This window comes from Seriola dumerili, unplaced genomic scaffold (assembly GCF_002260705.1).
Source record: "Seriola dumerili isolate Sdu_G_001 unplaced genomic scaffold, Sdu_1.0 BDQW01000312.1, whole genome shotgun sequence".
In the NCBI taxonomy this organism is placed as follows: domain Eukaryota; kingdom Metazoa; phylum Chordata; class Actinopteri; order Carangiformes; family Carangidae; genus Seriola; species Seriola dumerili.
The window spans coordinates 182,714-210,335 of NW_019174567.1; the positions used below are offsets into that span (position 1 = coordinate 182,714).

General features: G+C 46.7%; 1 protein-coding gene and 1 long non-coding RNA gene across 2 annotated transcripts in view; both read right to left on the minus strand.

The window, feature by feature from the left end:
• Nucleotides 1–3,310: 3,310 nt before the first annotated feature.
• On the minus strand, nt 3,311–24,804 carry hivep2 (human immunodeficiency virus type I enhancer binding protein 2). Its single transcript, XM_022758911.1, has 13 exons — nt 23,814–24,804; nt 21,476–23,361; nt 20,976–21,236; nt 20,559–20,727; nt 20,197–20,290; nt 17,697–19,446; nt 17,455–17,612; nt 11,878–12,053; nt 10,651–10,752; nt 6,897–7,767; nt 6,173–6,281; nt 4,640–4,759; nt 3,311–4,063 (listed from the first exon to the last, which is right to left on the minus strand). The coding sequence occupies exons 1-13, from the start codon at nt 24,802–24,804 to the stop codon at nt 3,311–3,313; spliced, it is 7,440 nt and encodes a 2,479-aa protein (XP_022614632.1).
• A 122-nt stretch (nt 24,805–24,926) lies between these two features.
• LOC111231712 overlaps nt 24,927–27,622 on the minus strand; it is a 62,820-nt gene continuing 60,124 nt past the window's right edge. The window contains exons 3-4 of the long non-coding RNA XR_002665508.1: nt 25,234–25,308; nt 24,927–25,134 (exon numbers count right to left, since the gene is read on the minus strand). This is a non-coding gene — a long non-coding RNA (uncharacterized LOC111231712). The remainder of the gene's footprint in view (nt 25,135–25,233; nt 25,309–27,622) is intronic.

The following is a 27,622-nucleotide window of genomic DNA, read 5'->3' on the forward strand; positions in this document are numbered from 1 at the left end:
ATTTGTCTATTGTTACTGGCTTTTTGTTTGATGTTACCTGGGATGTAAATTAGCATTTTTGCTACAATCTGTCGTGTTTACATCGTGTATTTCATATTTATGATGCTCATAAACACGTGTTGTCTCTATCAAATAAGCAAATAAATATAACTACAGTCCCCTCCTCGTGGTCGTATCCCTCCGCCACGCAGACTAGTTCCAGGTCACATCCCTGTTTATCCAGTCAGATACAATACTAACCATCTGAGTGAAGTCTTGAGTAATGGATAAAAAGTGTTTTGTGAGGTCACTGTGATCTTGACCTTTGACCTTTGACCACCAAAATCTAATCAGTTCATTGAAGAAAAAAAAATTGAAGGGATTCCCTGTGAGAGTTCTGGAGATATTGTGTTCAAAAGGCCAAAATCAAGTTTTTTTTTAAGGTCAACATGACCTTGACCTTTGACCTTTAGCCACCAAAATCTAAGCAGTTCATCCTTGAGTCCAGATGAATGTTTTTACCAAATTTGAAGAAATTCCCTCCAGGTGTTACAGGGATATTGCGTTCACAAGGACAAAACCGTGTTTTGCGAGGTCCTTGACCTTTGACCTTTGACCAAAATCTAAGCAGTTCATCCTTAAGTCCAAGTGGACGTTTGAGCCAAGATCCTTCAAGGCCTTACTGAGATACTGTATCCACGTGAAACAAAATGGCTGCTGTGTGCCTGGCGCGGAGGAATACGTACGCACGTAAACAGTGATTTACGCTGTTTTAAAGATGAAATTCTGATTTTCAAACTGAACGCAGGTCGTGAATGAAGTCGCACAGACAGACACATTAATGTATTCATATTTATTTGAAAACAACAATCCATTTTTTTCCACTTCTACTGCGATTCCTTGTTGCAACTGGGGTCATACATGATATTTGTATTAATTCCACGGAACACCATCACAAAGTTACCCTTTTATATGCACGTTTACCTTTTTTTTGTCCTTTTTTTTTGTATTGTTGTCATTTCTATACAATGACTTGTGCTTTGATATTTTTGAAAGAGAGAAAGATTTTTTTTTAAAGACATCATTGTAGTCATGATAAGTGTACATAACAGAGGGAGGATCGAAATAGAAAAAAGTCGTAAGAAGAGGATATACTGGTCGAGTACACACCGATACAGAGTACAGAGATACACACTCACATTGCAGCCTGCCCGACTCCGCCCACAACTGTCAACACGAGAAAAAAGAGTTGTGTCGCTGAAATCACCACAACCCCCGCTGCTCCCTTCTTTTCCTGATTTTAGGATTTAAGTACGCTGTTGTTGCCTTGCAACAAATACACTCCCTGCTGGTGAGCAGAGTTTTGGCTAAATATTGCTTAGCTACAAAAGGGATGTGAAGGAGGAAGAGGAGGAGGTGGAGGAGGAGGGGGATCAAAAACGCTGTGCAGAAAGCCTCAATGTCACAACTGTTAAATGCATTATTATTATTATTATCAATATTATTATTTCAGACAGTTTTAGGGTTCAGAGCGCCGAGCAGTTTCCACCCAAACACTTCCACTTCAATCAGAGTCTGCTGCAGAAAACGGATCAGAGCGCTGGGACTTTCAGAGAAGAAATATAAGGTGCATGTGTTCGAACGTGTCCCCGGAAATGAAGCCAATAAATAAAGAGTTTCAGTGGCCAAAGAAATGTGTGTGTGTGTGTGTGTGTGTGTGTGTGTTCAGGGGGGGTTGACTGGATATTTACACAGACTGGAATGTTTTCCTCATTTAGAGATCAGATGAATAAATGTCGTCTGACTGAATGTGGAGCTAACATTAATTTGTGAATGCTGTTGGAGGCTGGCGTTTGCAGGGGAGGAGGGGGAGTGTAGGTGTAGGTGTGTGTGTGTGTGTGTGTGTGTGTGTGTGTGTGGGGGGGGGTTTAAATCAACAATTGAGCAGAATGCCACGGTGCAAGAAGGCATGTTCATTCACTTAATGCTGAGAGCAAGTCTGTAAAAGAAATAATAAAATAATACCACGAAAATAAGAAGTAAAAAAAAAAAGAAAAGAGAATCACAACCAGGAACAAAGAGCAGCAGAGAAAATGTACAAGCAAACGACCAAAACCTTAATGTGAATGTCATTCTAAATGTTAAGTGCAGATAGATAGATAGATAGATAGATAGATAGATAGATAGATAGATAGATAGATAGATAGATAGACAGGTCGATAGAGTCTATATACTGTATGTATTCATATGCTGGGTAAATATTCTGGTAAATCTTACTTCTATGTGTATATACCTCCAAGTAGAGGGCGCTCACTTAGACGTATATAAATAGGTCTAACATATAAAGCCATAGTACAGTGTACATATCCTCGCCCTAATGTAAGCCATAGCAAAAAACCCATGCTTTACATAGAAAAAGGCATCCACGACATTTAAGAAAAAATGTACAATTTATGAAACATGGTAACAATAATAAATAGTATTATAGAATCGCTGCTGTACACAAAAAAGCCATTTTTTTAAATTTCACTCATATAAAAATATGTTTTAGTGCAACCGTACGTAATAGTAATATCCATAACTTCACATCGCTTGTAGAGACTTTTTAAGGTGTCCAAAAAAAAGAAAACACAGGAGGTGGGGGGGGGAGAGAGAGAGAGAGAGAGAGAGAGAGAGAGAGAGAGAGAGAGAGAGAGAGAAGGAGGGTGGGTTTGCATTTATTACAAAGCTGATACGCAAAAACGTGATAGTATTGTATTTACATTTACCTTCCTGCTTCGTTTGCTTATAAGAAAATAAGCAAAAAAACAAACAAAAGAAAGAGTAAAGAAAAGGCACAGACGCAGCTGTCCGACGCTCCTGTTCACGTACCGCTTCACCACACGCCTCGTGTGTCGGCGGGAGTTTCCGTACATGTGTCACTGTTTGCAAATCCCCCCCCCCTTTAAAAAGTCTTTAAATAAGAACGTCTGTGAGAGGAGGAGAGCAGCCCCCCCCCTCCCCACCGGGGAGAACAGCCATGTGTACAGCATGCTGCACAGGTCCATTGAGTTTTAGTCTTTTTTTGACAAGAGCTTTTTCTTTGTTTGTAAATGTGAGAGAGAGACAGAGAGAGAGAGAGAGAGAGAGAGAGTGAGAGAGAGTGAGAGAGAGAGAGAGAGTGAGAGAGAGAGTGAGAGAGAGAGAGAGTGTGTGTCAACTGATGTTGATACTGTTACAAGAAATGTGTGTAAAGTGTGCAAAAGTCATGTTTCTCTCTCTGTTGCACTTCATCCCTTCCTATTATCCAAGAACAAAACCTTCCTCCTCCTCCTCCTCCTCCTCCTCTTCTCTACGACACGTCTCTGCTCCTCTTTGTGCTTTCCACCTCCCTGTCTCTCTCCAGCTTCGGAGGTTTGGACGCCGGCGGAGGCTGGAGGGCGTCGGATCCGGGGCTGGGAGGAGGGTGAGGAGAGGAGGAGGAAGAGGAGGGGGAGGAAGGGATGGAGGGGTGGGGGTGGGGGTGGGGCCTGAGCTCCAGGCCGCTAAAGTGCTGAATCCCAGGAGGAGAGGGCGAGGGGTGAGGAGACGGTGGAGACATGGAGATGGATGGAGAGCGGTGCGGTGGTTGTTGTTGGGAGTCGGGGGACAGAACAGAGGGGGAGGAAGAGGAGGAAACTCTGCCTCCCTCTTTCCCTTCATCCCCTCTTCCTCCCGCTCCTCCTCCTCCTCTCCTCTCTGCAGGATCCTCGGAGTCGATGCAGAGCGAGGCGATGGCCTTGGTGCAGGTCTGGATCCCCTCCTCCTGCTCCTGCGCCCGCCTCACTCCTCCCCCTCCTTCCCTCTCCTGCGAGGAGGGGTGAGGCGATGACGACTCCCTCACCCACTCCCCCCCTCCTCCTCGTCCTCCCCTCTCGATGAAGGAGGTGAAGTGTGGGGAGGCGGCCTCGCTGGTGGTGGAGTCCTCTGACGTGCTCTTCTGCAGCGGCAGGCGGGAGACGGCTGGCTCCGCCCCCTGCTGGGCCAGAGGGGTGGTGACTGACGAGGGGACGGAGTGAACCATCTGGATCCCCCCGATGGGAATCATGGGATACGGCGAACGCACCTGGAAGCAGAATGACAGCTGAAGTCACATGTTCAAGAACTGAAGCGATATTTTTCTTATTGTCAACAATCAATCAAAACCAATAATCAATGTATCGATTATTGTAGCCAGTGTTTGCGTATCAAAGCCTGATATAATATATATATATATATATTTCTCTGTTGTTTTTGTTGTTTTGACTCACTACAGAACCTGATGTGGGTTAATCCGCTGGTAAAAGTAGTGCCCGACAAACGCACTATTTAAAATAAAAAAAAAACAGCCAGAAACTTTATAAAAAAGTAGAAAATAATAAAATAAAAACTAAAAATGAAGAAAAAAAAATTAAAATAAAAAACAGACAAACAAATATAATAAAAATCCAAAATGTCATATATTAAACTAAGATAAGTAATAAAATAAAAAGTTTAAACAAATGACTTTGAAATAAAAAGTACAAAATATAATAAAATAAAATGAATTTATAAATTAATAAATTTTAGAAATATAATATTCAAACAAAACAAAGTACAAAAACAGAATAAGATATACAAGGTTAATATATATATATATATAATATATAATATATTATTATACCTGGAGTTGAGAATGGAGTGGAAGGTGACTGAACAGGACTTGTTGAGGTGGGCTGGACTGGTTACCATGGCTACTGGCCTGGTCCTGTTCCCCTAGTGACGGTGAAGCTGGACGATGTTCCTGGAAACAAAAGAGGAGAGGGAGTGAAACACTCTGTCGTCCGTGAGCTTGAGACTCTTTTTCATCATCGTTAAACCCACAGAAGAAGAAACGCTCCCTCTCATTGGACGGCACCAGTTACAATAAACACTTTGTGATGGAGCGCAGACGTCATGTGACAGAGTGAAGGAGTCTTGATGAGACCAGACAGAGAGGCGTTGGTAAAAACACTAAACAAATACAAAAGATGGCGGCTCCGCCAAACTTCAGAAAACAGGAATCTATCATGTGAAGCCGGGCCGGTGTCGAACGCCCGCCTCTCTCCATGCTCTGTTTGAGTGGGAGCAGCAGCAGCAGCCAGAGTTTGAAGTGGAGCTCTTAAGAAGAAAAACAGCCGTGTTATTAACCACAGCGCCGCCAGCCAAGATCCCATTACCACCACAACCCAGCGGCCCCATCCTCCATCATCCCTCTCTCTATCAGACTCGCTCTCTCTTCCCTCATCCTCTCTGAATGTCTCTGCTGGTTGCCAGACGCTCCTCTCCTCCTCCTCTCTCTGTCCCACTGTCTCTCTGCCTCCCTCTCTTTCCATCGCCCTCATTTTTACTTTCCTGCACTTTCCTGCACTCAAACTACAACCTGAACCAAAGTTCAGAAAATCCTCTCCACATTCATGTTGAGGAGGAAAAACAGTCTTTAGTTTATTCTGATTAAAAAACACCCGTCTGTATATAAAGTATATAAAGTGAAGTTTATCAGTGACAAAGACACTGAAGGTTCATCTCAAACTCTATATAATATTCTGCTGCCTGGTTTAACTAGAGCCCCCTCCTCGTGGTCGTATCCCTCCGCCACTAGTTCCAGGTCACATCCCTGTTCATCACAGAAAATATTAAACATTTGTGTGAAGTCTTGAGTAATGGCTACAAAGTGTTTTGTGAGGTCACCGTGACCTTGACCTTTGACCTTTTGCCACCAAAATCGAGTCAGTTCATCCTTGAGTCCGAGTGAACATTTGTGCCAAATTTGTTCCTTCGAGGACATACTGAGATATCGTGTCCACGAGAATGAGACGGACGGACAAACTGAAAACAAAATGGCCGCCGCTCTGCCTGTCGTAACAGGAAGTGACAAATTGAAACGTATAAATAACGTGTCCGACATAAACTGCAGCTAGTGACGCTCTGTTCACAGAAACCTGGATCAGCTGCTGCCACGTGTTTCATTCGTTTACAGTAAATTTAACCTCTTAAAACAGACTGCGGGTCATGATTCAGTGATGTCATCAAGCCACTAGAGCGCGCCAAAAACAAAGATGGCCACACATGGATAAAACAAAACTACACCAGTGTTAGAGCTAAAAATTCTGCAAGTGAAAGCTGCAGGTTTGATTTATTTGCAGCTGAAGTTTGAGGAGGAGAAGAAGAGTCTCACCGTCTCCATCTCTGTGCTGGTTCTACGGCGTCCCAGAGGACCGAAGTCTCCCTGAGCCAGGAGCCCGGTCTGATGAGTCTGCCTCAGGCCCCGAGCCCCACTCTGCTGGCTGGACACACACACACACACACACACACACACACACACACACACACACACACACACACACACACACACACACACACACACACACAGGTCAGGTAAGCAAAAGTCATTGTTTACAAGTAAAAGTTTTACATTCTCTGTTTAAGTCACGTTTGTGTCCAGAGGTGAACAAATGTTTGGGGCCCTCAAAGGGAAAAGGGGGCCCCTGATGGCCGCTCATACGGGCACATTTCGCAGTGACAACTATAAACTCCCTTAAACCTCCATAAAGACACTATACAGTCTGCCCCCCCCCCCCCCCCCGGGGGGCCCCTGGTGAGCTAGCAGCTTCCCATTGCCTGTATGTGAGGCATTCAGGGGACATCTGTAAATTGTAGTCTGCTTATAGTCTTCATGTGAGGCGTTCAGGGGACATCTGTAAATTGTAGCATCTACCTACAGTAGAGTCTGCACGTGAGGCGTTCAGGGGACATCTGTAAATTGTAGCATCTACCTACAGTAGAGTCTGCACGTGAGGCGTTCAGGGGACATCTGTAAATTGTAGCATCTACCTACAGTAGAGTCTGCATGTGAGGCGTTCAGGGGACATCTGTAGTACTAGTAGTAAAAGCGTCCTCACCTTTGGTGGTGGAGGTGTTGGTGGAGCCCTCGGCGAGGAGACAGGGGCCGGATCACCCCCCTGTGGCGGCCCCGAGGTGAAAGGTCACGCTTGTAGTCTCTTCCTGCTGGAGACGTGGGTCGAGAGAGGGGGGAGAGCAGCGAGAGGTGTCCCCTCCTGGGGGAGAGGTCTCGCCGGAACCCCCCCGCCGCCACCAGGTCTCTCTTGGGGGAGATGTGACGCAGAGGAGAGATGTCCCGCCGCGGTGAGAGGTGTCCGGCGCGGGGTGAGAGGTCGCGGCGTGGGGAGAGGTACCGGCGGGCGGAGGGTGAGGAGGAAGGGGAAATGGGGGACGGGCAGCCGGAGTGGTCGAGCCCGGGCGAGGACAGGCGGGAGGAGGGGGAGGACAGGTCAGGGGAGGGGACGGGGAGGTCTTCATCCATGGAGGAGGAGGAGGGTGGCACCAGCAGCCTGCTGCCCTGCGGCCTCTGAACGCCTCGCTGGAACTCCTGGCGCTCGGCCGGGTCGCTGGGCGGAGCCTGCGACGTGATCTGGATGCTCGGCACCGTGGTGAAGTAGCCGAACAGCGGAGGCTTGTTGGTGTTTCCCAGCAGGTCGGCGGCGGCGTGCTGGGACAGGTGAGGAGACGGGTGGGAGGCGGCCACGGCTGTGATCGACAGGGAGGGCAGGCCGTACGGCTGCGGGCTGGTGGAGCGCGAACGAGTCTTCGGAGTGGAGTCGCCGTCGTAGTCGTCCTCTTCGTCGTCTTCATCGTCCACCTCATCGCCGTCCTCCTCGCCGCCCTCTGAGTCGTCTGCGTCTGAGAACTGATGCTCCGCCATCGCCGCTCTGGAGATCTTCTCAGACGACCTCTGACCTTCATCTCCCACATCTACAGGAGGAGGAGGAGGGAGGGAGGGAATAAGAAGAGGAGGAAGACAGGAAAGAGGCAGAAAGAGAGGATGAGGATGAAGAGGAAGAAGAGCAGGAAAGACAGGAAGCAGAGGAGGAAGAGAAGAAGAGTTGAGTAAGAATATGTGGTAACAGAGTTTAGATGGTTCCCAGCAGCTCACAGCAATAAAACATAAAAGACAGTAAAACAAAGTTATTTGAGACGAAGCGCTCGACACTGAGCGATGGACTCCAGCCAGAGAGACGGAACAGAAGCTGCTGAGTTACTGTTGGCAGGTGACCAACCATCACTCTATTACTCAACACAGCTGATTGGCTGATGCTGTGAGGCTTAAAGTCGACGAAGATTCACACCGTCCCCGAGTTTCTCTGCAGGATCTAAAAATATTTATATGATTATATTCTCTCCTGCGCTCCTTTCTTTTTTCCGTCTCTTCTCTCTCTCTCGCTCCTGGACGTCGTCCAGACTCGGCGTGGAGCAGCAGCCGCCACTCGGAGTTAATAAATTGTATTTAGACGACGGCTACGAGCGGAAATCAGATCCACTAACACTGAGCTACTTTTCCAGTTAGTCTCTTATATACAACAGTTTCTCACAGACCACAACTGTTTATGTCTCAGCTCGCTCTCTCCCTCTCTCTCTCCCTCGCTCTCTCCCTCTCTCTCCCAAAAGCCCCTGCGCTTGTGTGGGTTTGTGTCCCAATTAAAAGCCGAGCCAACACACACACACACACACACACACACACACACACACACACACACACACACACACACACACACACACACACACACACACACACACACACAGCGGGGATCCAGTGAAGTAAAAGTTTATTTGATCGTCTACATGTTGCTGCAGACGGGATCTGACTTTCTCTAATCAACCCTCGTTTGGAGGCTTTTATTCTGAAACACCTGTTTGCAGTAAAAGTGGTTGGTTCCTTTTTTCACCGTCTGTTTCCTGATCATTAAAACTGAAACATATTTCATGATAATTTGAACATTTAAATAATGTTTTTGACTCACTCATTAACACACTCTCGTTTCCACTTGTGTTGTGCATCAGTTCATAAACCTCAGCCTTTAACGAGCGCTGCTGTTTCTCACTTTGCTGTTATAACTGTTGTAAGTATAGATGTCCTACTGAGTTTCTATGGAATCCATTTGAAACTTATTTCATTTATTTATTTACTTTTCTATGTTATTCTTGAATTATTTTCTCATTGTACAGTGGTGTGTCTTCATGTGAAGCACTGAGCTGCAGTTCTGATGGAAGGTGCTGCACAAAATAAAGTTTATTATTATTGTTGTTGATCTCCTTGGAGACTTTGGGATCTCCAGTAGAAATGAAAATAATCCTCTTTGTGTTTGAACAGAGTTTAATCAACTAATGCCTCAAACCAGGAAGCGTCACGGTCCTACCTGTCATCTACAGGACAGGTAAACAGTAGCTGCTTTCTAGCAACAGAAGCTACGGCAGCCCGGTGATGACAAAAAATAACAAATCAAAAAGTGTAAGTCTGTCAAAACTGATGCAGAGATAATGTTTTAAATATATATTTAATATATTTGCTGGTGTGTTTGGACTCAAGAGAAATTATTAACAGAATTTATTCATAATTTGTGGAGAAGATGGAGGAGATTTGTTTCTGGTGCAGGTGTAGAAGTCCTGTGCCGATTTAACCAACTGGCTAGCATGCTAATTTAGAAAAATTTAACTAATAAAATAATGAATTATGAACTTTGCAAATAGTCACTACACGTGTTTCGCCCTACACCACATTTTTTTTTCTTTACTTCAAATCTGACAATAACACTTAAAGCATAACATTATTTTTCACTGTCAACAAACATAAAAAGAGCAGAACATCGACGCCTCCGTCTCTTATTCTCCGGGTCATTTAATAAAGCAGCTGGAGGAAACAGCTTTTATTGGGGACTATCTTAATCGGTGGATGAATCCACATTTGGTGCTCTAGTGAGTATTTGGGGCAGCAGGACAGTGTGTGTGTGTGTGTGTGTGTGTGTGTGTGTGTGTGTGTGTGTGTGTGTGTGTGTGTGTGTGTGTGTGTGTGTGTGTGTTCATGGTGATGAAGGAACCCAGTAATTAGTCATTCTGGACAATGAGCGGAGGAGTAAGACGTATGAGGTTTTGGACACACTCACTCTACTTGAATAAATTAAAACGACAGCTGGTGTTGTCACGCCAACACGAACTGAGGGACGACGACGGCACGTGTTGATGCTCTTGATGGTGAAAACTCTAAATGATATTAAAAGGAATCCCACTGATTTCCATCTTCATTATGAAGTCATCAGAAGATTAACGCTCATCTGTTCGGAGACGTCACGGCCTCCAGAGACAGCTGACCACAATCCGTTATTTGTGAATATTTCATGGGGAAATCACATTCATCCCTCTCAGCCCACAACATCTTCCCCACTAATAATTTTCAGATTATTTCCATATCAGCTGATTAATGTGACGCTGGTCGTGTCGGCATTTAGAGGCGATGAGTGGAAAATATTTTCTCTTAGTAACTGACGGAAAATCAAACTGTGGCTTTAAGATTGTTCCTGGAGATGTTCTGGGGGATATTTTAATATAATACGAGACTCTAAATGTCGGATGTTTTTGGGTTTTTTTTAAGGGTTGCCTGTGTGTCAAGTGCGGTTGTTTGACATGAGCCCCGGCCGTCAGGACGAGCTCTGCTTTCCATTACACTAATTGTCCCTGTACGACCGCACCGAGCCAGAGACACGGCAGGCAGCACTCAACGAGACAGCAGGATACCTCTGCAGCTCCTCCAGTGTGTGTGTGTGTGTGTGTGTGTGTGTGTGTGTGTGTGTGTGTGTTTCCTACCTCCATCGTCTGCCTCGGTGTCCTCAACCGAAGACATGGAGACTCCCAACTCCAGACACTTTTTCATATGAGCCTTAGACTTCATGTGCTTGGTCAGGTTTCCTACAAAACACACACACACACACACACACACACACACACACACACACACACACACACACACACACCATTTAATGAAACCGGAGCTTGTTTGGCTGCATCAACACAAGAGTGAAACAGAAAGAGGGTGAGATGGAAACAGAAGCGGTGGGAGAAAAAAAAAAAGAGCAAAACCACAAAATTACAATTTACAAATGACATATAATTTATCTATAATGTCCTTTAATGACAAAATGAGTGAACCTGCGCTGAACTCAGAGTCAGATGTTGAACATGGGAGTCTGAGAGTCTGTCAGGCAGGTAACAGCTTTGTATTAGAGAGCAGGGATCGTGTTTGATCACAGCTGCAGATAACGTGGTTCATTCTTTCATTTAACCACTTAGTTGTTTATTTGTAGGATTTAATTCATACTAACCCTGTTATTTTTCTGTTTTTTTTCTTTCTTCCCAAAAAAAAAGGAAGAAAATAAACTAAATAATTCACCTCCTCTCAGGGCTTGTTTATACAAATGGAAAAAAAGTTTTTTTTTTAATTATCCTGACCAAAACAATTAATAAAAATAAATTCCCTCTCTGGGATTGTTTATACCGATGAAAATAAATCCTGCTTGCCTCTCTGGGCTTCCGTACTCTAATGATAAAAAGCTGCTGACTCCCACAAATGTGATCAGACTTCATCCGAGTTCAAAATAAAGCTCGCGTGAACCTGGACGATCACAATGTTTTTTCTTACCTGGCGAGAATCAAATTTATCCGATAATTCCCAGAGAGCGAATTAAATCCGGCCCAGACTTGTGCCACATGCTGGTTTTCTTCTGGCCCAGTTTACACCTGGTTCCACGGCCCGACTCTGGCCCATATACAGCAGGACTGTCAGATGCTACCTTCACATCTGGACCAATTCCAGCTGTCCATCAATACCAGCGGATAACAGCTGGACTGTGTCCAGATGTGGAGGTGTACGGGCCGGACTCGGGCCGAGGACACAGGAATATATTGGTCCAGGAGTTTCATTTGTTTTTCCGTGTTTTGGAACATTTGTAATTTTCTACAATAAACACGTAAAAGTGACGTCGGGTCGCGGGACAGAACATCAGCTGATGGTGTGAAAGTTAAATAAACCCTGACCTTTCGTCTTGAAGGCGAAGTTGCAGAACTTGCAGACGTACGGCCGGACGTCGGTGTGCGTGCGGATGTGTTTCTTCAACATGCTGGGTTTCTTACAGCGGATGCCACATTCCTCACAGATGTATTTCCCTCGACCTCGACCGCGAACGTAAACGTAGTCCTCGTTGGATTTGTAGCTGGAAGAAAGACCAAGAGACACAGGCTGTGAGGAGGGGTGTGGTTTTTAAACTGAAATAATATTTACAGCACAGTTTCACTCGAGATTAGTTATGAACAGAAAAACACCTGAACTCAGAGCTTTCACTCAAGATCACCACCTCAAAATTACACAAAAAACTATAAAACACTGAAGTTTAACAAGAGGGAACTCTCTGTCTTTATTTTAATTATTTAATGTTTGTTCCTTCGTGATTATTCACACTTTGATTCGACTCCATCGCAGCACGTTGGGATTCACTTCATTCCCAGATTTTATTCCCTCCCTGAAGGAGAATTAAAAATAGAAACTCTCTGTGTCTGTGTGTGTCCTCCACAGAGAGGTCAGAGGTCACGGTCAGAAGCCCTGCAGCTCGTACACGCTCACCGTCACGCTCGAGGACACAGATGCTTGCTGACACAGAGGTTCTGCTTAAATAAGGCTGAAATCAGGTTTTCCTCTGTTCACATGCGGCCGTGAGCGTCAGGGACACACACACCTGAGGGACTGAGAGACTGAGAGGACGTGGCATCAACCTGAACACAAACTTTTACAACAAACGTCCAACTAATCTCATGTCTGAGTAACGTAGTAGACGATGCTCTGACACTGAAGCTGTGAGTTTATAAAATGTGCTGCTGAGGGAGAACAGAAGCTTCTTCTTCACCTCTGATGTGACGCAGCTTCAGTTCAGACACGTCTCCGGTTAAAGGAGGAGACACGTGTAAAGTAAGAATAACAGAGTGAAACACATGAAGTCTGAGGGGAAAAGAAGGAGGGGAAAATTCAAGGATCATTTCTCTGTAGAAAAATAAAAACCTTTTGTTTTTCTTGCACATTTCATTATAAAAATCAAAATATGAACGTGTTTTTTTTTTAATGTGCGATCAGAATAAACAATGCAAACAGATTCATTTAGAGAATATCTGCATATGAACCTCCCTGAACCTCCAGTGAGCACATGTATTGATTAGTGTGTTAAAATCTAGTGGTAATTAAATTAAATTAAAAAAATGAATAAAATTTGTGACATGTTAAAGCTGAGAGTAAAATAACTTGTCACATGTTCGTCACTGTAACGTCTTGTTATCAGCTCATACAGACACATGATGATGTGTCTGCAGTAGATTGGCTCCTCGTGGTCGTATCCCTCCGCCGCTCAGACTAGTTCCATGTTACATCCCTGTTTCATCCAGAGTACTGGCTAAAAGGTGTTTTGTGAGGTCACACTGACCTTGACCTTTGACCTTTATCTAATCAGTTCATCCTTGAGCCCAGGTGAATGTTTGTGCCAAAAGAGATTCCTTTGAGGAGATAGTTCACAAGGCCAAAACAGTGTTCTGTGACGTCAATGTGACCTTTGACCTTTGACCACCTAAATATAATCAGTTCGTCCTTGAGTCCAGGTGAATGTTTGTGCTAAATGTGAAGAGGCTCGGTCAAGGTGTTTGTGAGATATTTTGTCCAGGAGAATGGGACAGACATACGACCTAAAAAACAAGATGGCCGCCGCCCTGACTGTCGCCGGCGCGGAGGAATAAAAACAGAGAAGCAGAAAACAACACGGAGACGACCCGATGATCTAATCACTGTTTTTCTTTTCCGTTAAAATGACCCGAAGAGAAAAACCACGGGTCTGTAGTCGACCCGGTCACGACCTGCAGACGTGATTCCTTCTTTTCCCGGGTCACAAGCTAAAACAGGAAGCAGCGCGGCGTTCCTCCTCTGGGTTCAGAGACGCTCTTCAGAGTCTTTCTGCTCTAAAAGAAGACGACCACAGTCCTCATTCCTTTACATGCCTACTCTCTTTTCTTTTCTTTTTCTTTTTAAACATCCCTGTCAGACATGATTTTCTGTCCCAAACGAGGCCTGGAGTGAACCGGCGGACACTTGGCAGCGGGATCAGTGCACGTCTGAATGAGTCCGTCTGTCACGGGGGGGAAATTACCACCGACCACCAGTCACATGCTGGTAAATGTTGTCTGTCTTTCCTCCGCCGCAGAGGCATCACTTTCAGGCTCGTGGAGTTATTTTCTCTGTGGTGGAATGGTGAAAGTGGCTGGTGAATCGTTTCCTGTCCTGTCTGGTAACGGGTAGTTCAGGGCCTCATGTGTCGGAGGAGGTCGGGTATCGGCTACATCAAACACCGGCGAGGGGGGAGATTCGTCTTTCAACTGCGAGGAGCGAGGCCTGCACCTCTGGACGCTCGTCTGAGGCGAGACGTTTACACAGCTGCGGCCGCTTATGAAAATGAATCACGGCGATGATTGTTTTGTTTTATTCTGTTTTATTCGCCGCACACGGTAAAATCATAAAGCTGCTTCGCTTTCACTGACACGTTCAGGGGACGTGGGACTGTTCTCTCTCAAACCTTACTGCTTGTAATGTATGTTAATGTATGTGTGTGTGTGTGCGTGTGTGCGTGTGTGCGTGTGTGTGTGTGTGTGCGTGTGTGTGTGTGTGTGTGTGCGTGCGTGTGCGTCTTTTCCTGTTTGTTTGCTTTTATTCACTTATAGCTTCTAAAATGTCCTTTGGGGACAAAAGAGATTTACTTCACTGTCTGCTGCATTTAATAAGTCCCTGTGTGTGTGTGTGTGTGTGTGTGTGTGTATGTGTGTGTGTGTGTGTGTGTGTGTGTGTGCGTGTGTATGTGCGTGCGTGTTTGTGCGTGTGTGTGTGTTTGTGTGTGTGCGTGCGTGTGTATGTGCGTGTGTGTGTTTGTGTGTGTGTTTGTGTGTGTGTGTGTGTGCGTATATGTGCATGCGTGTGTGTGTGTATGTGCGTGTGTGTGTGTATGTGCATGCGTGTGTTTGTGTGTGTGCGTGTATGTGCATGCGTGTGTGTGTGTTTGTGCGTGTGTGTGTGTGTATGTGCATGCGTGTGTTTGTGTCGTCGTGTGGTGTGGTTGGCTGTTGACGCTGTGTGTGTGTGTGTGCACCGTCTGTTCCCTGCACTAACCTTGGTCGTACTGGTTCTACTGTACGACTATAAAACCTTACGATGCTGTAGGAATGTGTGTCACTGCAGGGGTCTGTAGCTTTAACGCCCTCACACACACTTTATTTGACCGTTTAATGTACACTTAAGGACAAATTCCTGAGCTTTCTATGTGGAAAATGAGCTTCATGTGACTTTAATAACATCATAATTAATAATTAAGGGGTCCTCCTGGTCTCACTGTTATCAAACAAAACCTTTTATTGCCTCAAAGTCCCTTTTGGATCACGCCAACATTAAACCTCAGTTCCAGCACTGACACAACATATACAATATATTGATAGAATATATGTTGTAAATGTTATAAATCTGTCTCTCTACAAATGTGTTTAGTTCTTATTTCACCACAAAAGACAAAGTTTTCAAAAACTAAATCTGAACATAAAGAGATTTACCTGAATATAAAACTGTCAAAACTGATTTAAATCCCTGAATCGAGTCACAGTGAGGAAGAGAAAAGATCTGAGGCAGCTTCCACTATGTGACGTGACGTGACGTGACGTGACGTGACGTGACACATTTCACTGCTTTGATAGTGAGTTATTTTCTGGAGCCAACAAACTGTTTCTCCTCTGACTTCTTTAGGTCCATTCATCAGCTTTTTCATCATCAAGAGGATTTAAATAAAATCTCCAACAAATTCTACAAATAAATCTCCAAATATAAATTTCCCTTTCCTCAAAAATAATCTGAATTTAAGTAGTAAACTATAAATATTATTAAAAAGTAATAAAGACGCATTAAACTGAATGTAAATACAGTTATATAGTTAGTTAGTGATTGAAACTTCAGTTCTGATGTTACTTTAAAATAATAAAATGACTAATAACATAAAAACATAAATAAACAGTTGGTGATGGTGGAGAAACCGTGGGACTGATCACTTCACTGGAATAATGAAAGTCCACGTCCGATCAGAACGAGGCTCAGGTGGAGAGCCGGTGATGGGTTCACCAGGCCCGGTTTATTAAACCCAGAGAACGGGCTGCAGAAAGGATCAGTCTGTTTTTTCCTTCTCATTCAGATTCTCTGATTAATGGTGATGAAACAGACGACGAGGTTCACAGAGAAGCCGTTAGCGTTCAGGCGGCTCAGAGCAGCAGCTGTGAAGGGACGAGTTCAGGTGTCTGAGGTTCTGGTTCGATCCTCAGAGTTTCTCTCACGCTTCTTAAATCTTGGTTAAAAAGTGAAGGTGAAGAAACTTCTGCTATCACCACTCCTCAGGAATCTGATGATCCGCAGCAGCTTTAGTGTTTATTTCTTGTGTCTGATGTATTTTACTTTCCTTTATTTCTGTCCACGTTATAACCTGGTTTCATTTCTCTCATTGTTTCACTTCTTCTGTTTTTTAGTGATAAATTCTTATTTTCCCCACATGTAGCACCTCGTCACCTTGTTGTGATCGGCTCTGGATAAAAACGTTCCTATATTAAAATGATACTGCGCCTGCTAAAAATAAGAGACAGCAAGGCAGTAACGGAGCTCGCTGTCACGCTCAGACGTCGCTTTAATCAGCGAGTTGATTGATTGATTTTTGACTCGGAGACGAACCTTTAAGGTTCGGACTCAGGTCTGTGACGTTAGAAATCCCACATCTCAATCACTGTCAAAGTCGAACCAACAAAAGTGCTTCTTCTTCAGATACTGTGCCGACAAAGACGCCAAACAAGTTACTGAAATGAAAACAATAATTTTCCGCCTTTTGTTCGGATCCATCAGGAACAGTCTTTAGCCCCGATAATGAAGATTTCTACACAATTTGTAGAGTCTGGATCATTGCAGAACATTGATGAAATCATATCAAATACACACCTATTTGTAGAAATGACCTTTTACGCAGTTTCTATATTTAAATTGTTATGCAGACAATAATATTGTAGCAGTAAAGTTCATTCAGTCACAGAGAAGTAAACTCGCTGTCGCTCTCTGCAAACAACAGGAACTATATCTTAATTCTCTTAAAGCTCCTCCAGTGTAAAGGTCTCTGTCCATGTGTAGTGTGATTATAGATCAGGTCTAGCTTCTATATTAATACTGTGAAAGTATCAAAGCCTCAGTCCACAGAGAAATGCACACAGCCTGTATTCAGAAACTGAGCCTTAAAACCAGCCGTCAGGACTTCTGGAACTTTGTGATGTCACAACAAAGCAGTCACCAAGCCCCGCCCACCTGGACCCACCATCCAAACCTTGCAGGATTTGGTTTCTCTGAGTGTTTTTACCTGAAATCTGCTATATTTTTATTGATCACTCAGAAAACAGTCAGCCAATCAGAAGAGAGGCTCAGAGAAACTACATAGGATAAACGCTGAAGTTGTTTTCGTCGCTTTATTGGACTGTGTGTGTGTGTGTGTGTGTGTGTGTGTGCGTGTTTGATGGACGTACCCGCCTTCGAAGATCTTGATACGGGTCGGTTCGTTGGTGGGCTGTTTGACTGAGACCTCCTTCTCTACCTGCTCCTCCTTCGAACGGTCCCACGACACCACTCCCTTCATCTTCCTTCCGAAATGACTTACGTCGACAGGCATCAGCTCCGGCTTCAACTGCACAGACGAGGGAGGTGTGAAGGACGGAGAGGAGGGGTACATGCGTGTTTTAAACTTGTGTTACATCGTTATGGGACGTACCTGATCAAACCGCAGCTTCCAGGCCACTGACGACACCAGTTTTCCGGAGCTGGGTGGCGACATGGCGGCTGTTGTGTACATCAGGTCGGTGTTCCTCCTCTGTTTGGACCTGAGCAGGGCCAGCGCAGCCTTGGTGCTGAGGTTCAGAGGGTTGGGGTTGTAGGAGTTCACGCACCATGAACTGTAGACGGAGCTGCGCAGAGCGGCCTGGGTGCTGTTGGGTTTGGTGTACTTCAGGAAACACCAGCTGACTCGGCTCATGGTGCGCAGGCTCGGGAACTGGAAAAACTGCTGCACGTCGGCCACGTCAGTGAGGAGCAGAGTCTGTCCCACTGCTGCGGACTGCTGGTTAGCAGCTAGCTGCACCAGCATGCTAACAGGGAGTTTACTGGGGGGAGGCTGCTTCGGTGCGTCACTATCTTCTGCGTCGTTGGAGGAGACCATGGACTGGGGGCTGGAGCTCGGCTCTGGAGCTGAATCGTCCACATCCAGCTCCTCTGGGGAGTCCCGGCCTCCTGAAGCCGGGGACCGGTCCGTGACAATCTGGAGAGGAGGGGTGAAGCTCTCGGGCCGGGGCACGTCAGGGAGGTGGGGGGCAGAGGAACGGACGGGGATGGCGATCTTGGCGGCAACCGGGAAGTCGCTCAGTGGTGGAGACGAGGACATCCTCTCAGACTCGTCCATGGAGCCCTCGCTCTTCAGACGGGCTCGCTGACCTCTGCTCTGCCTCTTCTCAGGCTTGTTGCTGCTCTCAGTTCCACTCAGCTCCACGGCGCCCATCTCCTTCACGATCTGTCCGTACATCCTCTCCTCCTTCACCCTCTTCTGCTGCTTCGTCTCGATGAAGAGCTCCAGCGAGCTGGCGGGGGAGAGCATGCGCTTGCTGCCGCCGATGCCGGACCCCGAGGCGTCGGTGGTGGATATGGTGCCTGACGTTAGCGACAGCGGGATTCCTGTGTTGAGGCGTTGCTCCGGCAGTGAATCTGGAACCTTCCAGAGCGGGTAGCGCAGCACTGAGCCGTCGGTCTGTCCCAGGAAGTGTGACAGGTTGAAACCTGTTCCACTGATGCCTCCTCCAATTCCTCCAGGAGGTTTACTGACACCAACCGGAGGAGACATGTTGCTGTTGTCGGCGCTGGCTAAGCCCACCCCTTGTGCTCCACTGCCGTGGGTAGCTATCAGCTGACTAACACTGGTGTACATAACACTACCGAATGATGGCACATGGGTTTGGATCCGCACAGGAACCAGCATGCCAGGCAGAGAGGCCTGGGACCCCAGGTTCTGGGTGGCGAAGACGGGCTGGATCTGCTGCAGGAGCATGGATGTGGCGGTGGAGCTGGGCATGGGGAGCTTGGAGCCAAAGTTCTGCTGCTGCGACAGAGGAGATGTACGAGATGAGAAAGAGGTCGGGTACATCTGAGAGCTGGGATTTTCTGACTTCCCGTCGTGTGGCTGTTGGTCGTGAATTTGCTTCAGGGGGTGTAGCGGCTGTTGTTTGAGCGGCGGGTGTCCAGGCAGGGCGCCGGGTGATCTGATGTGGAGCTTCTGGAGCTGCTGCTGCTGCTGGGAAAGCTGCTGTCTGGGGTTCTGTCCGGCCTCCTGGCCCCAGAAGAGACCTGGCTGCTGGAAGGAAAGGAAGGGGGGGCCACTCTGGTACTGCTGCATTACTTCCTTGTTCATGACCTCATGACCTGGATGTTCTCCCTCAGATGACGAGCCCTGCGCCTGCAGACGATGCTGCTGGGACCTAATATGGAGAAAAGGTTGAATATTCTTATTATTGTAATAAGTATTACATGTAAGTGTCTATAAAGATGAGTTACAGGAATTATATAATAATAAGATAATAATATGAAAACAATACAACAAATTAATATTGTAATAATAAAACTAGTTGGTGAAATAGTACAGGGAATAGCAATTGTTGAAAGAATAGCAGTAGTGATGTATGAAAATACCTAGTGTCAAAATTGTCCATTGGTGATTTAAAGCTCCTTCAGTGTAAAGGTGTGTGTCCATGTGTAGTGTGATTATAGATCAGCTCTAGCTTCTATATTAATACTGTGAAAGTATCAAAGCCTCAGTCCACAGAGAAATGCACACAGCCTGTATTCAGAAACTGAGCCTTAAAACCAGCCGTCAGGACTTCTGGAACTTTGTGATGTCACAACAAAGCAGTCACCAAGCCCCGCCCACCTGGACCCACCATCCAGACCTTGCAGGATTTGGTTTCTCTCAGTGTTTTTACCTGAAATCTGCTATATTTTTATTGGATCACTCAGAAAACAGTCAGCCAATCAGAAGAGAGGCTCAAAGCCTCCTCTCTTCTGATTGGCTCACCGACCTGTTGTTACTAGAGCTCCAGAGAGAAGCCTGAGAGAGGAGATGTAAAACTACACTGAAATGGTTTTTGATTCTTATGGATCAACACTTCAAATAAAACACAGAAGAAGAAGAAAATACGGAGCTTTAAAGTTTGCTGGAAACCCTTTCCTACCTGCTGTAGAGTGGCTCATCCTGCAGACTGTCCTCACTGATACTCTGCTGGAGGAGATGCTGGTGGTGCTGTTGGTGTTGATGAGATCCTATACCTGTGAATAAAACATGAAAATATAATCCATTTCATGTAATGAAATTCTTCCCTACAAATGTTCCTCCCATTGGTTTGAGTTTGATCCAAACACCTCAAACCCTGCGTCGTTTACTGAGCAGAGACAGACCCCGAAACAACAACCATGTTATCATGATACTACAATTTGCATCTAAGAATTGGAGGAGTTTTATAAATGTGTTCTTGCCTCAGCCTCGATGTGTCTTAACAAATCAAATATAATATTTGTACTGTAAACCGAGCCTTACCACCAGTGCTACTGCCAACTCTCTTGGTTCTGCCGGCTACATCGCTGCTGCTGTGAGGGGATCCTGTTGGTCCGGACCAAGCCCCGTGCTCCAGACTCTCCTGTTTGATTGACATCTCGGCCCCCCCTGGTTCCTGGGCGACCGCCTCTGGATAAACACTCAGTGAAGCCTGTCAAAGGGAGGGGAGTGGGTCAGTCAGTCATGAAATAAAGTAATATGATTCTTAGTGTGTGAGGAAATTTGGTGGAGGTGCCAAGACAGACAGATCTCAGACCTTTGTGAGGCCTTTTTTCCTCCAGGGTACATGCTCAAACTAAAGAACAACAATCTACAGCTTCCAATCAACTGTTAAATAATAATAATAATAATAATGATGATGATGATGATGACAGGGGGTTGTTTGTTGTTTTTAGCTACCTGTCGGACGAGGTATCCACGCCGGCGTTCCTTCATTGCGGAGGCACTGGAGTACAGCTCTCCCTGTCTGGAGGTGGACAAGCTTCCATAGTCGAAGGATTTGCTGCGCATCTCAGGCAACTCTGTGGGCAGCGTGCATGGCGCCTGCTCCGATGAAGACCGCCTCATCTCCCTCTGCTGGTGGTGGCTGGAATGACCGCTGCCGGGTACCGTCAGGAACTCCGACTGCTTAACTCCACCACCGGAGGCTGACGAGTCGTCCTGGTTCAGAATCACAAAGAAAGAGTGTTGATAGTTTGGAAGCATTGGGGGCATGTTGTGTTTTACAGGTGCTGCATGAAAATATAGTCATATTAGAGATGTTACAGGTATAAAAAAAGTAATGATAATGTACTGTGATCATTGTAGGACCAGTGCAAGCAGATTATACCAGAAAAACTACCTTAACTGCTGGAGAGGTAGTTCAGATACTTGAAATTACCATATTTAAAAGGAGGTACCTGTTTGGTGGGTGAGATGGACTTTAGGCCTTCATCTCTGTCGAATGACATGGAAAAGGAAGAGGACAGGTTGCTCTCCTGACTGGGGCTCCGAGAAAGGCTGGTGCAGGTCGACTCGAAGCTCGATTCCCCAGACGAGTGCTCCATGTCTGTCAGGCGCAGCCTCTTCTTCTTGGGCGGGAGCTTTTCTGATGGCATCTGGGAGAGCGTGTCACTCCTCTGCGGCAGCTGAAACTCCTCCATGTGCTGCTGCTGCTTCTCTGGCTCCTTGGTCATCGGAGCTTCTGTATCTTTCTCGGGCTTGTCCGGCTCCTCCGTCACCCTGATCTCAGGAACCTGGATGTTGGGTTGTCGGACTAGTTTGTGTGGGATGTGATAAGGCTGGCCGGGTGAGGCCGCAGCGGATGAGGATGAGAGGGAGGCCAGGTCGCTGTCACTTTGCAGCTGCTGCTCTGTGCTCTCTGTCCTCAGCAGGGCAGATTCAGGACTCAGAGCATCTTCGAAGATCTCTGTGTCCGACTGCTCCGAGTACTGGCTAGGTGGTCCTTTATCTGAAGGCTGATACCCCGGGTGCTCAAAGGACTCTGACTTCTCAAAGGAATTTGGCCGGCTGAGGGAGTTGGTGTGTTGGATGACCGATATGACATTCCCAGCTGCCTTCCTGCCCTCAGAGTCAGGAAACAATGCAATGTCCTCGGAGCACATGCTGGCACAGGTATCGAAGCTGTCGGACTGGCTGTGAGCGCTGTGCAGGGAGCCCTTCCCTGTTGGGGTGGCTCTCGACCCATCAAGACTACCTTGTTTAAACTCATAGTCCCCTATCATCTCCACTGACCCACTACAGCTGCTGTCACAGTGTCCAGGGCTGTCCTCCTCATCTCCAACACTCTTCTCTTTCCTCCTTTTCCTTGTGGCTATTTCAGACATGCTAACTTTAGTACCATATGGGCTGTAGGCAATATGCTCCGGGACTCCTGGGCTGCGCTCACCGATCTTCATACCCAGAGATGAAGCTAAGTTCTTGGGCATGTGTCCGTAACCCTCGGCCTCTCCTACATGGGCTTCATTGGCTGAATGTTCAAACGCAGCCTGTCTTCTGAGTCTACGAAGCCCCGGTGGGTAGAACACATCATCCGATGTCATCATCTCATCGAAGGAGTGGCTGCCCCGAATCCCTGGGGGGACGCTGAGGGTGGGAGGGGAGGACGTTGGCATGGAGTTACTCCTAATAAGGGGCCCAGAATCTGATGGAGGCTCCAGAAGCCCTGTACTGCTTTGACAGGGTCCTGTTGGATACTGCTTGGGATCTCCAGAGATCCCTACGTCCCCTCTGAAACAGATATGATCCTCAGCGATCTTCCCCATGTCCAGGATAGCAGCACCTGGTTGCTTTAAACTCGCCAGGCTGCCCGGGTCTGCCCCCGCCATGCCCACCGTGATAGACTGCCTGGATCTAGAGTTGGGTCGGTAGTACCAAGTCCGACCGAACATAATCTCTTCGTACGTCTTGACATTAGTATTGGGAGGGCTGATCTGCTGCTCCGCACTCTCGGAGCGGGAAAAGTATCCAGAGTCTGTGCTGCCTTTGCTGTGAGGGCTGAGGAGGTTCAGGGACTGGGACATGGCACAGTCAGTGTCCTGGCCCTTTTTCTCAGTCAGCCTCAAGGCCAAACGTTGTTTGATGGTGGGGGAGTCATCCAGTGAATGCGCTCTTCCACCAGCCTGCGACGCCAACATGTGGTGTGACCCCTTTATGTCCTGAAAGGGTGGGCACTCCATCCCTGTGGAGGGGACTCCCCCCGGCCGGGGGACGATAAGGATAGGCACTTTCATAGATCCCACAGGCAGCTCTTCAGCTGAGTCTGCATATGCTGGTTCCACACCACCTGTACAGGGAGAAACAGTGGAGCATAAAGTAAAGTAGAAAGTATAAGAAGCAGGTTAGGATTGATTAAAAATGAGCAGAAAATGTTAAAAATCTAAATCTTTTTCAAGTTCATGGCCCAGTTGAAAATCTTAAAGACGCTAGTTGCCCACATCCAACCCCATAACGACACAAAGGCCAAATAATGCCACGTTTTTAAAGATTATTTCATCTAAAAACATTATTTATTATCTTGTGGCTGGGAAACACTGTTTTACCGTAAACCTTTTTCAAAAACCTCAACACTTATTGATTTCACTGACACAGGGAGTGAAACTAACCACACGTCTGTGACAGGATGTCTATGAACCAAAACATATTGGTTTCTGAAAAATTGGGCTTTTAGGGAACAGAACTGTGTCCGAATCCTTATAATTAAATTTTTCTAAATGCGTCTTGTTGAGTAAAAATGACCTGTACTCTTGTCAGCTTCAAAGGAGATCTGTGGGATGGGGCTGTCTTTGTCCGTCAGCATGGTGGAGCCCTCCACACCTTCCTCGTCTGTGTCGGTGCTCTGCTCTCCGTCTGAGTGGACCTCAGCCTCGCCCACCGGCGACGCCTGGTCCATGTCCCCGCTGCGCGCCACAGCTAGCTCTGAAAACGGTACGAGTCCAGCCTTGATGGCATGAGCGTGGGACTTGCGATGCTTGTAAAGGTTGCTCTTGGTTTTGAAGGAAAAGCCACAGGGTACACAGGGGTATGGCCTCTCTCCCGTGTGTGAGCGGATGTGCTTCTTCAGGACGCTGGGCTTGGCGCACGCTCGGCCACAGTAGTGACAGATGTACTTACCGGGCTTTTTCGGCTTCTGCTCCTTTTTGCTGTAGCCCTCCTCTCCGGGCTCAGGGCCCGACTGAGAATACTGTCCGAAGGAGCTGGGTAAACTGGGGGATTTCTGTCGGGTAAACCTTCCTGCCCCGGCCCCATGAGGGTGAGTGTGTCCCGGGTGTCCTACAGGGTACAGATCATCTGAGGGCAACTGGCCGGCGAACGGCCAGGCGTGAGGCTCCAGGCCTGGCTGGGGTTTGGCTCCTGAGAGGAAGCGCTCAGTTTGGGGGTGCTGAGGGTATGGCTGGCCCAGCTGGTAGGAGTATCCCCTTGGGAACCCCTGAGCAAAGGGCCCTTGGGGGTCTTGAGATGGCGGGCCTCCTATGGCCCCAACTGCAGAAGGTCCAGATAGCAGCTTTCCAGAGTTCCCTGTGATTGCGTACTTTTGCTGAGGTGCCGATCCCCCGGTGGCGCCGCACGGCAAACTCTCGCGGTGTTTTGCCTCTGGGTCAGCGAAAGTGCTTCTTTTGGTGGTGGCTGAGGGCTCGGACGCCCACTTCCTCTGCAGGGGCACCTTCTCCTTCAACGGTTCCTTGTTTGAGCATTTCTGCCCGGCGGCAGCTGATTCACGAGCCTCCATGTTCGTGAAGCTCTTCTATGGGTAAGAAGAGGGAGGAGAGAGGGGGGCGGTGGGGGGAGATGGGAGGGCGGGTTCTGGAGGGTTACCAGTTTCCCAATCTACCAGACATGATAGCTGAACCTTTGACGGCTGCCGACGAGTTCACAGAAACAGGAAGTACCCATCCATCTGATTGTAGAGCCCGGCTGGAAACAGGAATCAGGAAGTGGAAATAAAAGAGGAGCTTTAGTGGATAACATCAGAAACGTTTCTCTCCTTTTGCCATTTTGTAAACACGCTAACGTTGATGTGCGTTGTTTTTCTGTCCAGTTCATCTAAAGGCAGAAGGATCTGGAGAAGGTAGAAAAACAAAGAGACACGATTGAGGTCTTGTGGAGAGTAAATCAAGATTAACATCATGATGAACATTATCAAAGGGTGAGCACTAACTTTTCTTCAGGTGAAAGTGCTTGTAGATCCTCCGTCTGTAGCTTCAACAGTCATTCAGTTTTCTCAAGAAAAGACCTGCAGCGAAACAAAAGAGAAAAGAGGATCATTAGTTTTGTTGATTCTTTCACACAATAATCAAATTCAGTACAAGTCAGCCTTTACCCTGACTTCTCCCCGTCACCAGACGTTGGATTTGAAGTACTTTACAGTAAGACGTAACGTTTTCGTAACACCACACACGTTGTTGTACAGGTCGTAAGGAAAGAACGAGGCTGATGTGCGAATGTAAATGTCATTGATTGCTCAGTTAGTTCCTTCACACTGGAATCCATCTGTGCTTTCTGCCTTTTCCACCCCTTCCTCCCTCCCTCCCTCCTGCCCGCCCTCCCTCCTCCTTCCACTCGGGTGAGTCACCGATGCAAAGCAAACCCACGCTGTTCCTAAAAAGACACAAAGGCTTATAAATAGTGCTGTGGAAGTGACGTCGGAGTGTCATAATGTGTGTAGGCGTCCAAAAAGGCCGAGTCGAAGAGCAGTCATCAGCGCTCGCACCTTTCCTTCCTCCCTGGCTGTCAGAGTTTGTTCTAACTTGGTATGTACTCTGTCCAAAAGCAAACACACACACACACACAAAGACACACACACACACACAAAGACACACACACACACAGGAACACAAAGAGACACACACACATACGTACGTACAGTACTTGAAGACTTTGCAACTGCACTGCAAACACTGCAGCAGACAGAGAGTATACGTGTGTGTTTCCGTTGCTTAACGTTTCTTAACCACACCAACACCTGATAGCAGAAGCACAGAGCAGCAGAGCACACGCACACACACACACACACACACACACACACACACACACACACACACACACACACACACATATGCCTGCTGAAGTTGCAGTTTTGCTTTGTATTTCCTCATCTCAGGGTTTAAACAACCTCCCTCGCACTCTGATTGCGACACACACACACACACACACACACACACACACACACAGTGGCCTCAGTGCTGGTAAGCAGGGCTCAGTGACGTGTGTGTCTAGGGGCCCAACGTGAGATCTATAAATAGCAGTTGAGAAAAACATGCTGTATTCTTAGCAGCAGGAACGTTAACTTTGGGCTACCATGTGTTTTTCACCCCCCCCCCTCCACACACACACACACACACACACACACACACACACACACACACACACACACACACATCAGATCCATTATCTCAGACATATTTTTATGTTTTCCATGGTGTCATGAGTTGAAGAATGTGGTATGAAACCCAAAGGACCGACTCCTCTGTCAGAAACAATGGGTGTCCGGTTTGAGCAGCATCCAGCTCAGGATGATGCTGATTGGTCAGCAGGAGGGTCAGCTGACACGACCACAGACGCGGCCTGCTCGTAGGAGTTGTTACTAATGGTAGGCAGCTTTATTTGTATAGCACCTTTCAAACAGTGGCTGTTCAGTCGTGTGTGTGGTTCAGTTGAACACAGTGAAGAGCTGCACAGACAGAAGAGGAAACACAGGTACGGTGGCTGGGAGGTGCCACAGCTGGAAGCAAGAAGTCTACTACTTTTTAATCACATGATGGTTTAAAACCCGACATCTGTCTTGGGCGTTGTGTCCGACATCTTCATCGCAGGTAAATTAATGCCGCACCAAATGCTATTACTTGTTAATGATCCATAGACATTATAAATTAAATAGAGAAGCTTTTTACGGGAATGTTTCTGCTCTGGAACATTTGTTCTTTAAAGTTATTTTTTCTGGCTTTTTGTGCCTTTATTGACAGTGCAGTAGAGAGACAGGAAATGGGGAGGCAGAGAGAGGGGGAACGACATGCAGCAAAGGGCCGTCCGATGTGGGACTCGAACTGGGGCCGACTGCAGCGAGGACTGTGGCCTCTACACGTGGGGCGGATGCTCAACCAACTGAGCCACTCGACGCCCCAGAATGTTTGTTTTTAAGAAGTAATGAGATTCAAAACGTGTTTTTACTTTGCGTGGTTTTTAAACAAAGTTTTAAAGAACAAGCATTCGGACAAACTTGCAACAAACTTTTAACGTACAGTAAGGTTTGCATTACACTCAGTTTCCCATCATCCCACAGGGAGAAAATGGAAGCCCAACCCCCAAGAACATGTGACCTTTAGACTGAAACATCAATAGAGATGACTAAGACGACTTCAGTGACTTCAGAGCAAAGTCTATATATATATATATATATATATATATAGACTTTGCTCTGAAGTCACTGAAGTCGTCTTAGTCATCTCTATTGATGTTTCAGTCTAAAGGTCACATGTTCTTGGGGGTTGGGCTTCCATTTTCTCCCTGTGGGATGATGGGAAACTGAGTGTAATGCAAACCTTACTGTA